The 16,942-nt window shown below is 36.6% G+C and overlaps 1 protein-coding gene across 1 annotated transcript in view; it reads right to left on the bottom strand.

The window, feature by feature from the left end:
• Window positions 1-16,942, bottom strand: part of KCNH8 (potassium voltage-gated channel subfamily H member 8) — a 361,558-nt gene that overhangs the window by 27,229 nt on the left and 317,387 nt on the right. The window contains exons 12-15 of the mRNA XM_012783282.3: window positions 10,830-10,868; window positions 6,811-7,166; window positions 4,846-4,952; window positions 2,348-2,424 (exon numbers count right to left, since the gene is read on the bottom strand). Of these exons, the coding sequence (XP_012638736.2) occupies window positions 2,348-2,424; window positions 4,846-4,952; window positions 6,811-7,166; window positions 10,830-10,868 (579 nt within the window). The remainder of the gene's footprint in view (window positions 1-2,347; window positions 2,425-4,845; window positions 4,953-6,810; window positions 7,167-10,829; window positions 10,869-16,942) is intronic.

Genomic DNA, 16,942 nt, shown 5'->3' with positions numbered 1-16,942 from the left:
AAATAAGAGGTTAGAAGAGGGATAATTTTACAGTTTGAAGTCAATTTTATTTTTATTCTGCCTGTCTCAGGAGATTTTAATTCACTATCCAAAGGGTCAAGACTGTGTATAAATTAAATTATGTGTAAAGGATAACATTTTTTGACTTAAGCTTCAACTATGAATAGAGCAGATATTTTCCTATAAGGAAAACTAATTCTTTAGGGAGGAATAATTGGACCTTGATATTTTATCTTACCCTTTTTATTTCAATGTATGACAAGATAAAAAGATTTGTCATCTCACTAGAAAAGCAATCATGAATACAGAATCACACTGGAGAAATATTTTGTTTTTCAAGTAGTTACCTGTTTTAACAGATCTTTAACAGCTCACGTTGTCAAAGGAAAGCAATGTAGTGTGTGGATTTGTAGTGCTAACCTGAAAAAATTATCTGTATTCTGAAAGGTGAAGATATAAACCCTCCCCCAACCTAGATCATCACTAACTCTAGTATTTAAACTAAGATACAGGCCAATCAGTTCTTAAAATCATTAAACGCTCTTCTCAATTAGGAAGGGATAGAATTCAAATGGTATTAGTGAGTGGATTTAGCTGAGAACAGTATCTGAAGAGAAACTGTACAATACAAGGTTAACATCCAGTTCTCCAACAGAGTGTTTAGACCATTTTGTTTTGCTTTTTCGTATTTTTTTTTTTTTTTGAGACAGAGTCTCACTCTGTTGCCCAGGCTAGAGTGCTGTGGCATCAGCCTAGCTCACAGCAACCCCAAACTCCTGGGCTCAAGTGATCCTTCTGCCTCAGCCTCCTGAGTAGCTGGGACTAAAGGCATACGCCACCATGCCTGGCTAATTTTTTTCTACATATTTTAGTTGGCCAATTAATTTTCTTTTCTATTTTTAGTAGAGATGGGGTCTCGCTCTTGCTCAGGCTGGTTTCAAACTCCTGACCTTGAGCGATCCACCTGTCTCGGCCTCTCAGAGTGCTAGGATTACAGGCGAGAGCCACCGCTCGGCCTTGAATTTAATTTCTCTTAAATCTCACCAGTATCATCACATGGTTACATTTTCCCCCAAGATGTCATCAGATAAAATAAAGCTTTAGTCCTAGAAGGAGCTTCTATTACACTGCCTGTACATGCCCACAGCCCTTGCCTAGGTCTACCCTGAAGGCCACCAAAGGCAGGTTCAGTTCTTGCTGCATATTACCGCCAGAGGAATCTTTTCAGACTTCTCTGCTGCAAGGCCCACATGAAGAGCCTTAACTCCACTTTTCCTTGTGCTTTGGTGGAACAATTTTGAGTTGTCCCACACAGTTTCTCCATCCTTATCCAGCAAGATGGAGCCTCAGATGTCCACAGGTTTAACTATCTCATCAACACACTCTTATGTTTTGCTTTCCTTTTTTTCTGTCATACTTCTCTATACTTTCATCATGTTTCCTGGATCACTCCTCCCAAACTATTGGCATCCATATTGTCTCATAATCTGTATATTATATCATTTTGTTTTTTTTAGGGGAGAGACCCAAATTGAAACAGTAATCAAGAAATTACCTTATTTCTCTATGTATATGAAATGGCCAGAAAAGGCAAATTTACAGAAACAAAGTAGATAAGCAGTTGCCTAGGGCTGGACATGAGAATACAGATTAACTATAAATGGACATGAGAGATTTTACTAGGGGGATAAGAAATATTCTACAACCGATTTATGGTGACAGTTGAACCACTCAGTAAAGTTACTAAAACTCATTAGATTGTATACTTGAAATAAAAGAATTTGATGATATGTTAAATATACATCAATAAAGTTCTTAAAAATTTACCTTATTTTGCATGGACAGATAGTAAGATCCAGAGAGGTAAAGTGCCCATTGTTACACAGCAAATATTTGTCAGAAAAGAACAGAGTGTAGGCCATTTGACTACTGTGAGAAATAGCATTTTTCTGTGAACTAATAATCTTGCTCATTAAAAGTTAAAGGTCACAAAAAAATCAAAAAAGCACCAATTAGAGCAAATATCAATATATTTATGACACTAATTATAACAATTATCATTTATTCAGTGCTTACTTTACTCTAAGTTATTTACCTAGATTATTTTACTTAATTTCACAGTGGGTCACAAGGCAGAAATTATTAGTCCCTGCTTCTTACACATGGGGAAATGAGTAAGGTAACTGACTTGTCAAAGGTCACACAGCTTGTATCAGGCTGAGTGGGGAGTCACTCATGGCAGTCTGATACCAAAGTGCTTTCTTGCAACTACTATAATATATCACTTCTGGTAACTAGGATTTACATTTCCTCCCACTCCAGTGTGATGAAAGAAAGAGTTCCTTACCTCATTGTTGAGTTTGTTTATCTGCTGCTTGGTCTCCTCTGCTTTGATGAAGAGAACGGCAGTTCCAATCTCTGGGTCTGGAAAAGTGACACACACAGAGAATGAGTCCTTCAGCAATAAGCCGCAAATTTGAGGATGGAGGTAATTTGAATATGAAAGGAAGCCCAAGCTACCACCTTTAACCTTTTCTGATGTCTGTGCACTGTAAGTTCTGTCTTCTTGGGATCAGACAAGCTTCTTGGACTCCTCTGGTTGGCAACTGTTATACTCTTTGGAACTAGGCACACACCATGGTGATGACTGTGACTACAGTGATTGTATGTGTCCATGACAAATCTTATAGTCCCCCCAAACACAATCACCACCATGTCCCAAGATGGCACATTTTCTCTTTTTTGACCATTCTCTAAAAACGTATCGCAGTCAGTGCCCCAGTCATAGAAAAGGGCTGTTTTTTCCCCCCTCTTCCCTTTCCTAACATTGATTCCTGTGCTGCTGGGCACAGTTTCCTGCCACCTCTATTTCGGGGACTAATCTCCACTGCAGTTTTCCTGTCTCTTCCTCTGTCAGTCTAAATAGTAATTTCTTCCATTTTTTAGTTCTCTCTTCTCCACTTTTTCTCTTCCTTATCCTCCCAAATACATTTGTATCTGCCAAGGACAAAAATACAGATGAGTCATCGCTAGCTGGAGTAGAAAGGATTTGACAGAATATAAATATATATTTTATGATAGGACCATCCTAATTCTGGTCAATTACAAGTAGAAAACTTGTTTATGGAGGAAGAAAAACTCATTTAAAGCAGTCCAAAGCAGAGTAATAAGAGCTCATTTTGCTGAAATATTTTGCAGAGATAATCCATTCATTTAATAAATGATTGCAGGTCATACACATTAGGCTAGCCCTCCTTTGGAGGAGATGAATAAAGAAAATATAATTGACCCTTATGGAGCTTAGACTCTAGCAGGGAAAAGAAACATTGAAAAACATAATTATGCAATAGGTTTGAATTTCATATTAAGAGTAATAGAAAGCCAGTTTAGGGCTTTAAGCATAAGAGTAGGGTAATACAAGTAAATCTGCATTTTTAAAAAGTTCACTCCACATGGAAAACAGTGTGAGAACAGAGGAGAGATTTTTAGTAACAATGCAGGTCAGTGGTGGATGTGGCCACACAGAGTGGTGGCAGTGAGTATAGAAAGTCTTGGACAGAACTGAGAGATATTTAGGAGATTGAGTCTAGAAAACTTGTTGCTTGAATGGCTGAGTGTAGGGGTAGGTGATGGGGTAACGGAGAGGAGAAAGCTAAGAGGGCAGTGGGACCAGAAATAGGTGGACGGGAGTGGTGAGGTTCTGTGCATTGTCTCCAGGTGAGCCAGAAAGGAAAATGTCCAATTGAGACACACCACAAGCTTGCATTGCAAATATACCAGTTTGATGAAACTATGATTTCTTTGACCCTTGCCCCAAGCAGGGTAATAGTAATATATGTAAGTCAATTGTTAATAAGATTGTACTCCACCTCTTGTATTCTCCTTCCCCTCAATCAAGGAGTCTTACAAAGGATGCTTCAGTTTCCCAAAAAGATTATGCATGCTAGAAAGAATTGTTGATTTAAATGAAATACTAGTATTCTACCAAACAGAGACACATCCCCAGACTTGTACATTTAAATGTCTTTCTGGAGCTTGGCTTTGTTCATAAAGGGACTCTCTAATTAGCAGGAGATCTTAACACAAGGGTCTTAGAACTTGGTAGAAAAAGGGGTGAGGGTGGGTGGGGATTGCTGGCCTTGCATCTGACAGTTTGCTGGTAATTGTTTTGGATGGCCTATGCCTATTTAACACCTGTTCACTATTTATGTCTTTATCAAATACAGGTGTGTCTCCAGAGTTTGGCATTTCTAGCCTTCATCATATTGACAGATTCCCTTCCTTTTTATGAGCAATGAACTCATGATTGAGAGGGAGAGAAAGTTGGGTTAGGGTTAAGAGTGCCCTTACATTAAATCACCATCACTAAGAGTTAGTGCTTCATCTAGCTCTCCACCATTTCCAACATGCTTACATATTAATACTTCTGAAGCTCTTTATCCTCTGACAAACTGCTAATATATAACCTCAAATATAACCAATGTTCCCACAGAGCACAACCAACATGGCATTTCCTCTAGGTAATATTTTTGTGGATTAGTCTAAATTTATAACAGCAAAACATAGTCATCCTCTGTTGAATAGCAGAAATTTGAGGCTACTCAACCAAATTCACCCTGGCTGCTAAATGACAGGTCATCTAGGCTAGACAAAGGAACAATTCCAAATGATATCGTAATAACTTGGAGCTGGTACAGACTTAAGTCAAATTACTTAATGACATTGGTAAAGTTCTCTCATGTAGAGAATATTCTGAGGATGAGAAGGCAACAAGATGCCACTGGAAAACATTACAAGTTAAAAAGAAATATTGCCCCTTGGGAAAAGACTAAATATAGACCTTACCTCCCAGAGGAGGAGAAATTCTGGGCTCCTGCCTGATTCGTTCAGAGACAAAGTCAAAAGTCTGACTTTCTTCACTACTGTTTCCATCTTCAATTCCATCAACAATCCTATTTAAAATAAAGAAAATTGGTTGTGTATTTGTATTCATGGATTCCAGCATTGCTAGAAGACTTTAAAAAATATTGCGTTAAATTTCTAAATTGTAGATGCTCTAGAGCTGTGCTATTCAATATGGCAACCATTAGCCTTATATTTATTCTCAGTTTCAAAACTTTAAGATACAGAAGTCCTCTTAATTAAATTTGTATTAATCAGTACTCTATTTAGGCAAAAATATTTTAACCTAATGATTACTGCATCACAGAAAATAAATTTGATGACACCTCCACTCTAGACTTGGACAAAACTCTAACTGTGAGAGTTAAAGAATTATATTTAAATTACTGTCAGGACTTTATTCTTCTTTTCTTGGTAAATAATATGTAGCACACTCCTTATTTTTAAAAAAATGCAAGTCTACCATAGAAAATTTAAACATAAAGATAATAAAAAATCAGAAAATAAATATCACCTGTAATGTACTGCTACAGTCAACATCAAAATTATTTTCTCTATATAGAACATATATTCTTTCTATAAATGTCAGATGACATTGTTCATAAACCTTTCTTTCTCAGCTGTGATACATTCTCCTTCTATTTATAATTTATTATATTTAATATTAGTAAAAATTTAGGAAGAAGAATTAAGCAATATTTTCAAATTGCCATCTCCAACTGAAATCCTGAAATATTCCTATTCACCTCCTTTTCACTAAACCTGTTTTGCTTATTTTCTTAATATTCTCTCTAAATGGATAAGCCATGTTTTTTCAAATGAATAATTAAATGTATAATATATCAGAAAGATCACTTGCTTTAAAAGTAGAAAAACAGAATTTGAATCCAGCTTTCTGTACTTAATATCGCTGAGATCTTGAGACAAAATATTTAACCTTGGAGTTTCAATTCTTATTAATACAACTTTATAACAGAGATAACAAGAACTACTTTATAGGCTTCTGAAAAGAATAAATGCAATAGTGAACGTGAAATTATCAAGCAAAGAACATGGAACATAGAAAGCCCTCAAATTTTTTTCTTGCTTCTATTCAGTATCCAGGTATTGTGTGATTTTGCTGACGGTTACTGCTATCATGCACTACAGCCAAACCCCTTTCACATTTTTTAAGTCAGGATTTTTTACCCTCAATCACCTCTAGTTGATTCTAAAGTGATTTTTTTTTTTTTTTGCTTTTTTTTTTTTTTTTTTTTTTTAATTTTAAAGAGATTTATTCTGAGCCAAATTTGAGGACCATGACCCGGAGCCACTGCCAAGAGGCCTTGGGCAAGTGGACTCCTAAAGTGATTTTTTTAAAATTAAAAATAAAGCCATGTCATTTCACCTACTGAAGAGACCAGAAATAAAACTAAGCTTCAGCCATCTATAATGATAAGGCAAATATTATACAGAAAATAAAAATAAGCATTTTTTTTCCTTCATAATTTCAACTCATTGCTCCATGAAAATTTCGATAAGATCAGGCATTGAGGGGATAACATCGGTGGTGTTTATGCCATCTCTTTTATTTTTATTATAAATTTATACATTATAAAATCACAATGTAGAAATACACATTTACATAATAGATGGAGCTAAATGAATAAAAGGAGTAGAGAAGGAATTTTGAAAATTTAATAGGCCCTTTTGAGAATATGACTAAAACTATTTATTCTCATACTACACACATACCAGCATATAGACTCAAAACATTGCACACAAAATTCAGGAAAACTGAAGAATCCAGGCTAGGAACCTATGCATTAGAAAGGCCCCGAAGGCTGAGTAATTTCCTAAGCAGGTACTAGTCTGTACAAAAAGCAACCATTTTCACCCAGGAAAGAATTATCTGATGTGAACTCTTACCTTGGACTGAGGTCTGGGGGTCCAGCACTGTTTGAAGTTGAAAGTTGTAATTTCAAGTTCTTCTCTTTCCTTTTCCCATGGTTTAGGGGGTCAGTTTCCGGCTTGGTTTTGGGGGAATTTGAACTTGAGACTCTGATAGGTGAATGAAATGGCACTGTTCCTGAGGCCAGCTGCTTTAAGCTTAAGCCTAGATAGCTTTTATTGCTTCCAACCTTCTTGTTGCGTGAAGAGGACGATCCCCTTGTGTAGATGGGAGAGAAGGAGGCTGTCTCCTCTTCCTCGTCTTCCTCCTCTTCTTCATCTTCCATGATGGATGGGAGTCTCTTGTTGATGCTGCCATTTCCCTTGGGCTCTGACTAAATCAGAGGATAATACAAATTACTACAGATTGCAAAGACCTCTTAAGAGGTATATCATTAATGCTAGAGGTTCTATTTGAACAAAGTCAGATTCCTTAGAGACTTAACTTTTCATTAAAACTGAAGTCTTTGCAGATTTTGCTATTAATTTTTCAGCTGTTAAAAGTTTTCCTACTTCTGATCTTCAGGTTTACCCCCTCTACTTTCCTGACGTTAGCCCCCAACCTTTCTCCTTGGTGGGGAACTGTGCAATGAAAGACACATTTGACCAGGTTCACATCTATAATAGCTTTTAATCAGCCTGTACCTTGTGATAGTAAAATGATGACATGCTCTTAGGAATAGAGACATTATGGAGAGTTTTGGGCCTTGTTATTTAAAATGACAGAGCCACTACATGGAGATCAACCAGCAGAATTACATTATCCTTAAGAATAAAAATCTTTTCTATTTTGGATCACATGAATAGAATATCAGAAGTATCCTCAGGTACTCTGCTTCCTGCTCTCCTTGTTCACACAAGTCACGAACAAGAAATGATTCAAACCACCTGGTCTACTTCCTTTGAAAAACTTTAGGAAAGGAAGGAAAAAGAGTCTTGCCAAAACCCTAGACCCACTAGACTCTTGACTAAGGTCATTCAACCCTGTAGGCTAAGAAGAAAGAAAGAGGGTGGGAAAGGACAACTGAGGTGATGATAGAGGGGCAGGGCAGAGAGACCAACAAAGGCTAAGCTGGTGGCTCTGAACAGAATAACTATAATAGTGTGCACTTCTTGCTCTGCCCCAGATATGGCTTCTCTGCTCCAAAAGGTCAATTCATTTTCTGTGCCTCAGTTTCTTTTGATGGTACGGTTACTTATATCCACTCATCAATAATTTCTAATAAAAATTAGGCAAAAAAACATGAAAATCCCTAAGATTACAATTTAAATCTCATGAGCGGTCATGGTTATGACTTCAGTAAATACTTGGTTCATTGGCATATGTGGATTTTTTAATTTCTATTACAGGTATAATAGTAAATCTAACCAAAAATTGTGGTGACTTACAGGCAATAGCCCATTTAGTTTAGGCATATCTGCTAAGTGAAATGGTTGGTTTACTCATAAGGGTTTTTTTTGTTGTTGTTATTTTAATCTTAATGACTCAAAATTTAAATGGCATTCCTAGACTTATCTTTCCAACTACATATGGTTATTTTAATAAATGACGAGGCCATAAGTTCTTTATTGGGATAGGCATGGTGTTGCTTTTACTTGGTTGTTTTTGTTTTTCACATCATCTAACACTCTGTGCTTTTAACAAAAGTTGGCCCCACATGGAATTGCCCAGGAACATTTGTATACTAGCATTGTGGAATAGGAAAATTAGTTTCCTCAGCTAAAGACACAACAGGGCAAGCTTATCAGAGAAATGAAAATCAATGAGTACATTCTCTAATTAGAATTTGCTTTACATTTGCATTGGAAAGTTAATCATTCCTTTGTTTCACCAAGGCTCCATTGGCTCTAATAGAATCCTCTGACTAACAACCTATCAAGTATTTGTACTTCTGCAGGTCTGTCTAACTTTCATACTTCCATTTTGTCACGAAGACTTGGTGCCTTGGATAAGTTGCTTGGAGACTGACTCTCACAATCAAAGCAGCAGGCATTACTTATACCAATAATTAATTATCCCACCTACCACCATTGCAGACAGGACCTAAATTTATGTTATCTAATACCCAGCCTCACATTAGTCTCTGTGCAGGAATGCCAGTAATTTTCTTCAGACCATTTGTTTCCCTGGTGTAGCTGGATTCACCTGTTCATACTATGCCATAAAGTCCAATCACAGAGCTCTTTCTTCTCAACTGATGCATCCCTTCATTCTCTCCCTGAATGAGGGCGAAGGGGGGTTATACTCATAGTTAAATGAATCTGGAATAGCCACTGTAAACTCAGAGGTGACTAGATTCTGTCAAACTTGTCTTGAAGTAGAACACAGTCTAGTGGTTGAATGCATGAGTAAGCTTTAGAAGTCCTGCGACTTACTAGCTGTAACCTTGGCCAACTAATTATAGTTATATTAGTCTTGGTTTCTTCACTTGTAAATTAGGAATGGTGTGAGGAAAACATTAGATATTAGATAATGAAAATTAAGCACTTAGGAATGTGCAAAGAAAGAGTTTAATAAATACCTGCTCGGGCAGTGATGATCACCATAAAGAATACGGAAACATTTACATTGCAGAAGGTGCTACAGAGAATGCTGGTTACTTCTTTTCATGCAATCTCTCCTTTTTTCTTAGTTAACAGCATTCTTAGCAATGCACTCTGCCCAAAGACAACCTTTCTCCGCTTCTCTTGCCACTTGGTTTGGCCATGAGGCTAAATTCTGGGATAATGCCGTATAAGTGAATAGGTTTTAAGGAACTTTTAGGAAGATTCCTAGAACAAGGGGGCCTCTAGCTCACTCTTTCACATTTGTTTGGTTTCTAATTTGGAATATGGATAAAATGGATGAATGTTCAGCAACCACCCTGGAGAATGAGGAGATCCTGGGGAAGGAAGTCATATGTTGAGGATGATGAATCAAAACGAAGAAATCCCAGGAGCCTGTTGACACACTGGAGCCGTTATATTTTCCATTCCTGGACTTGCCCATGAGAGAGAAATAAACATCTGTTGTTTGTAAACCTCTGTTATTTTGTTGGTTTTAAAATTACAAATGAACTTCAGCCTAAATTAGAAAGAAGGATTTTTTTCTGATAGCTAAGGATGTTGTATTTTGGGGAGGCATCTTCATCTTCAGAGTGAGGAATTCAAATTGGAAAATTAAAAAAAAAAAAGGGCTAAATTTATTTTCATGAGAAAGGGAATATAGAAAGATCTGGGGGTCAAAGTCAATGGAGTAGTGAGGAAAGGCTGTCTGAGAAGAAAAGTTGAAACATAAAGACCACTTTGCTTGTTGCTGAGGAGGATTTTATAGAGAAGAGAGAGAAAAGACAACTTGTGCCAGACGCTTTAAGAGTTCTTAAGAAGTTTCTCAATGTTATATTAAAAGCAAATACAGTTTGCCCCTCCTCCACCATCTTTAGCAAATGACCAATGAGTTCATAATATGTTATGTGATTGGATCTGTTTGTGTGCCTCTGTGCCTGAAGATTATTAGTAATAAAAGTCTAACTGATAAATTTGACGAATCACTGTTTCTTTGGGAAAGTTTTCTGTGAAATTGGAGTGTAGTTAAAAGTTGGAACTGTCTTAAGAAAGAGCTCAAGTGAAACTACTTCCAGACTCTCTCTGAACTGTATTTTTAACATTATGGATACTTAACAAGAAATTGGATGCTTACAAGAAAAAAAACTGACTACCAATTTTAAACACACTGGAAGTACTTTTAAAAGCAGTACTTCAAGACTTTGCTGCTTTTGGCAGGTTTTGGCATTGTTATAAACTGCTTTATAACAAAAGGTGTAAAACACTTACGTAGAGATATGAGTTTCAATATTTCCCTCTATCCAAACTCAAGAAAGTCAGTTGCCACATCTCTCATTGGGAAGTGAATTAGGGAAAGTAAATAATAAATACATCAAATTCGGAAGAGAAAGAAAGATTTGTTGGAAATTGTACAGATTTTAGATAAATATTTTGTTCTTTAGCAAAAACCGTACCTGTGAGACTGTAGATTTGTTCGATAATCTTGTTATCACCTGAAAGAACAAACAGAAATTTCAACAATCGTATAGAAGAACTCTCCTGGCGGCTTGGGACAGAGTGAAATGTGGGAGGCTATGGAAAGAGAAGAATGGACAGAGAATGTGTGTGGGAGGGAGCAAGGGAGCGTGGGAAGGGGTATGGATCTACCTGCGTAGGTTAGAGAAGAGAAAAATACCTTCTGAAAGATGCTTAAAAGACCTCCCAAATCCTACCCACCCTCTAGGCTGGCCTGTGTGTGTAATGAAAAAAACAAGCAACAAATTAAATGTCTACCACAGGACAACACACCTAGAAAATAATGTCACAGTATCGGGCTTATTGGCTACATTTTCCATCTTGATACTTTACGCTCTCTCTTTTTGCTTCCATCTATTCTTCTTTCCTGCTCTTTTGCTAGATTCTCTTATTCTTCCTGATTTTTCTCTCTAACTCTGTGAATAGGAATCCATTCAATCTTTTTTTATTTAATTTCATTACTTTCTAGTTATCCACCCCACTTTTTCCCATGAATGTTGGTAAGGGTGACATCTCCTTCCTGTCTATTTGTTTTATACTGTACTTACTATGGTGTTCCTTGTGAATAAGATTATCAGAAATCATAATCCCTTCTTTAATGGAATCTAAGATCCCATTGATTGTTTAAAAAAATGCTATCAATCAAATTGTGACACCCCAATTGTAAGACAGATCTCAATTTCAGAGAAGCTAAAATGTGGGAAAAAATGCATATCTTAAATCACTTACACCTAGATCTCAGGACATTTTTTGTATAAAATCAAACTATGTTACTATGGAGGAGTATATTAAAAACATGCCCCTTCCATGATGTACAAAGAAGCTCTGAAAATTGTGACATGTCCTAGAAACATGCTTCTGATATCAACCACATTGTTTTTTGCTCAAACACATTTCTTTCATTTTAATGTGGTAATAGATGCTATAAATTAACATAATTTTATTCATATAAAAGAAATTTGCACTTGAAAATGATCTGCCTAGTAAGCCAGACATATTTGGTAATTCTCTCACCCTCTCATCTTGTTTTTTTTTTCCCCTAGATGATTAGGGAAATAGATCTGTTATTATTTATACAAATGCAGGCATCATTATTGCTGTGCAAATATATGTTTCATCAATGTTTAATTTTATCAAGGCAGTCAACCCATTCTACATCTGCTTAGTTGCCTAAATATACATTAATCAGAAGCATTTTAGACATAAGTTTTGTAATAATTCCCTAAACGGTGACAAATAAAACAGCTGAATAATTAAAAATGTGAAAAATAAAACAAAATTATAATGCTCTTTCTACTGTGGCAGACACAAAAATGTGTTTTTAAAAAGCCTTTCAATTATAGTTAGGATTAAAGAAAGAACATCACAATGGGATTCAGGAAGCCTGAAAATCTCAAGGTCACAGATGTCCTTAGAGCCATAAGAGCAAGAGTCTGGTCTATGCTCCCGGCTCCCTGGTTTACTACCAGGTGAGTTTTGTCAAGTTGATGAGTCTAAGGGTTATTTTCCTGTATTGGTGCTTCTCAAATATATATGTGCACATGAATCGCTTAGGGATCTTGTTAAAATGTAGATTCTAATTTGGGAAATTTGAGGTGGGTCCTGAGATTCCAAATTTCTGGTGAGCTCCTATTTTATACCAATGCTGCTGACCTGGGAAGCACACTTTGAGTAGTAAAATCTCATAACCAACATCACAGTTATTATCAATCTATCAACTATAAATTAATTAAATATTCATTATGTGATAAACACTCTGTTAAGTGTTTCCCAGGCATTATATCCATTAATTCTCATTGTGATCCTATGAGGTAGGTATTTTTAATCTCCATTTTGCAAAAGAGGAAACAAAAGACCTAAACAGAGTTAAGTGCGTTGCTCACGGTTGCAAAGTAGTGACTAAGTGGGAAAATGAACACAGGGTAGGCTGTTAAGGGGATTAAGTACAATAATATATTTAAAAGTGATTGGCATGCAATATATTTTTCTTCCTCCTATTTTTTATGCCTTTGATTACCCAAGGTGACCCTACCTAATGTTTTACCAAACTCACTGATGGCCATCAGACACAAAAGAAAGAATGGAGGTCATTGCAATAAGGTCTTTAGAGAGACAAAGAAGGTTGAAGGTCAGCCGACTCAAACCTTACAATTGTATCTATCTCTCTGTCAGAGTGGAGGAAGCCAAGTGCAGGCAAGAAGGATATGGCACAGTTATCACAAACAGAGGTAGGGCTTTATAGCGTTGTAGACTGAAAAAGAAATGCTTTCTTATCCACAGAGAGTTGGTTTCAGAAGCTTCCACATAGCTTTTCTTCTTTTCCTTTTTTCCTTTATCCTAACCACCTAAATTGCTCTATCATGCTGTGAGTGCAGTGGGAACCGAGAGGGAAGGCTCTTAAATTGGAAAGATACTGCTCTTTGGCAAGGAGAACCAGAGAGAGAAAAAATAGTCTCTTAGTTTTCATACTATCTGTAACAAAAAAGCAAAACAAATTCACAACATTTTTTTTATTTAACTGTGGAGAGAAGGCCTCAAAATCTACTACTGAGCTTGAACTGCAAATGAAAATCAAACATAATAGGCCCATTAACAGTAATTTTAAATGTGAAAAGTGCCATTATATTCCCTAATGTTGTCATTATTCTACAGAATAAAGACATTTCTATAAGAGCTTTCATAACTCATACCTGATCTTGGCCATTCAACTCATTTCTTCCTTAAGTTCTTAAATCTCTCAATAGTAAATTCTCCTGCTATTAGAATGTCCACTGATTCTTTTAGTTGGGAAGGAAGCGCCTTAATTTTTTTCATCTATTTCCCTTACTCTTTAAATGCTTTTGAATTCTGACAGATGGTACTATGACAACAAGGTTTGGGGCTCAGCCTTTCTTGGAATGCTAATGTTCTACCCTTAGGAGGAAACTGAGTGGCTTTTCAGTTTCAGTGAGGCAGTATCAGCAAACTTTTCTTAATCTCAACTTCCATGCAAGAGGCTGGGCCACTGAGAAGTTGACTACTAAGAAGCAGGAAAGAAGCAAATGTCAATGGAAACCACAGCATGGATCAATGAATCCTAAACTGTATCCTCATAGGCCAGTGGCCCAAGGAATGTAGGAAATCTACTCCCATTGTTTACTTGGTTCATAGGTCAGAATTTACAAGCCCTTGTGTGAGTCTGCAAATGTCCTCTCAATATGAAATCTCATAAGACACTGAAGTGCTTTGGCAGGAGTATTATCTACAGCTGAATGCTCAATTGGGAAATGAGATGTGTATTGCCAGCCTCCTCTTTCTGACTGATTCATGATATCTTCTGCTTCATTAATAATGACACACTGATTAAGTCACAAAGCAGATTGAAGGAACATGTGTCCTCATTCAGAAAAAGAGATTATTCCATGTTTTATGTTGTTCACTGGACAGCAACATAACTAGTATTGGTGGCTGCTTGGAATAAAGAGATTATGAATGAAGCATAGTAACAACACCATAACTCACATGTCCACCCCTGCAAGACCATAAATAATTGTTATGTGATAGAGGCAAGTAGCAAATCAAAAGCTCTCATTTTCATCTCTGATCTGCTTCTTCCTCCTATAGACTCAAGTGAAGGTGCCAAGAAGTAGTAAATGACACCCGTGGCAGGTGGTAGGTGGAAATAGGAAACAGAAGCCTCTGGAGAAAGGACAGGCTTTGAACAAGCAAGCACTAATTTTCAACTAAACAAGTCTGAGATTTTCCCACCAACCAATCTGAAAAAGAGATTCTTTTTTTAAGGCTGGTCTGAAATCCTAAGTGAGTAACACAGTTTCTGTTTCCTTTGGTTGTTGTATAACTTAGAAACAGACAAGAGGTTTTAATGAGAGAACTGATGATTTTGACATTTCCCAATTTCACTCTGAGCCTTGAGGTCAAGACAAACTATTAAGACTTAAAGGAGAATTATCTTCCTTTAGGTAAACACTATCAGTTCTGATGCAGAAAGCACAAGTCAAGTAATTGAGTCCTGAATTTGGGATTTATTGACTGCCAAGCTAGAGAATCTACTATGAAACCCATAGAGTAGGGAAGCACCACAAAAACTTTACATGGTATGTTATAATAAAACGTCTGTGTGCCAGGGGGATGGGGCCCGTTTATAAGGTAGGGTGCATAGTGGTTAAGAACTGAGATATTTCCAAGTCCTGTCAGTTATTAGCTGTGCAACCTTGGGAAGCATATTAATTAGGATAGAGTAGATAATGCTGAGGTAACTAATAATAATGTTCTAAATTTCATTGGTTTAGCACAATAGAACTTTATTTCTCATTTACAATTTGATGTATGTCCAGGAGCTCTCTCACAGGTGATTCAGGGACCTAGGCTTCTTCTATTTTGTTGTTTTGCCATCATGTGGCCTCAGGATTGTCCTGCCATCATCCAGTTGGCAGCTCCGCAGAGAGTATGGGGAAGTCATGCTGGGCATGTGACTACCCCAGTTTAGAGTGACACATCGCTTCTATTTACATTCTGACAGCCAGAGCCAGTTTCACATCACTGTCAATCAAAATTCTCAGAGCCTGCATTTCCTCCTGTCAAAGATGACGATAATAAGGTGGAGTTGTTTTGAAGATTAAATGAGATACATGTGTAAACTGAACAAATCTTAGAGATTTAGTGGGCCACATTTGGCATCGTGTTACATTAAGAGAAACACAGTTACAGCAACCGAAAGTAATTAAAATGTAATTCTAATTTGTGTGTGTGTCTTTTAAGACCCTTTAAAGGGGATGTATTTGATAATCACAGTAAGACTTCTTAAGATCACTCCTCCTTTTCTATTCTATTGGCAATAGCAAAGGTGCCTTTCCCTCAGTTCTCTCACTGAAACTCTCTGTGTCCCTCCTGTTCATTTTCTCCCTCTGGCCGTGATCCCCAACATTCCTGCCAGAGGTGACAAGGCCTGACAGATGGTGTCATGCTCTCCGGGCCTTTATTTCTCCAGAGACAGAAAGCATTTGAAGCCTGCTGGGAAGTAAAAGCCTCTAAGCACTTCAACTTCATTATCCACAAGAAATTCTCACATGGAATTTATGATGAAAAATGTCCTCACATTGTTACATTTGTTAGATACTTGGCCCAGTATCTGGCACCAAGAATAATTCATGTTAATAAATATTAATTTGATTTTATGAATACATTGTTTATGAAGGACAGTTTTCTTTAACTTGAGTTAGTGTGGGACATAGAGAATTATGACATTTTACATCAATTGTTTAGCTATGTCATGGTTATCTTAATATTCACACAGATGGGTCTGTCCAATTTGAAACTAATACATATGTAGAATTTGTTTAACAAATAGACATATGCTTTTTAAATACCAGTTTTCCTCAAATTGCTCTTTTGGCAAAAGGCCTATCATCCCATCCCACAAAAACACACTTTTCTTTGCACAACATCAGACAGAATACTTTATGTAAAGAAATGGTTTGGCATTCTATTCTTTTCTTTCTCAATTCCTTTATCTTCTTCACTTAAACAAAGTAGGACATTTTCGAACTGTCCATGAGTACGAATACAGTCAATAAGACATTGACAATATGCACAAATTAACTCAAGCACAATTATCTCTGAATTCAAATGCATAAAATACAAGGCTTTGAAATGGAAAAAACAAAAACAAAAACAAAAACCAAAGGTGTTTGTTTCTTGATACTCATTTAAAAGCTTGGAAAATACAGGATGTTTTTGAGGGAGAGGGGGTTATTTATTAATGTGTGGTTCATAGCATCCTAAAAAAAATGGATATACACTATTGTGTATTTATATCCATAAAAAATACACTATTATATGAAGAAAAACTGGAAGTCTCTCAGCAATGACATAAGAATTTCAAAGATTCAGGCTTAAGAAGCTATGTCCCCGATCAATGATTTGGGAGTTCAGCAGGGTAATCTGTGCTAAAAGAATTTACACTGTTTAAATTCATTATATTGAGCCAAGATCCCATGCCCCTTTATGACCCGCTTCTGATTAGGGTACAATAGCTCCTAGTTAGCTTGTAAAG

The sequence above is a fragment of the Microcebus murinus genome, chromosome 1, assembly GCF_040939455.1.
Source record: "Microcebus murinus isolate Inina chromosome 1, M.murinus_Inina_mat1.0, whole genome shotgun sequence".
Lineage (NCBI taxonomy): Eukaryota > Metazoa > Chordata > Mammalia > Primates > Cheirogaleidae > Microcebus > Microcebus murinus.
Note: the sequence above shows the minus strand (reverse complement) of the source record. Positions and strands in the feature narration are given on the sequence as shown.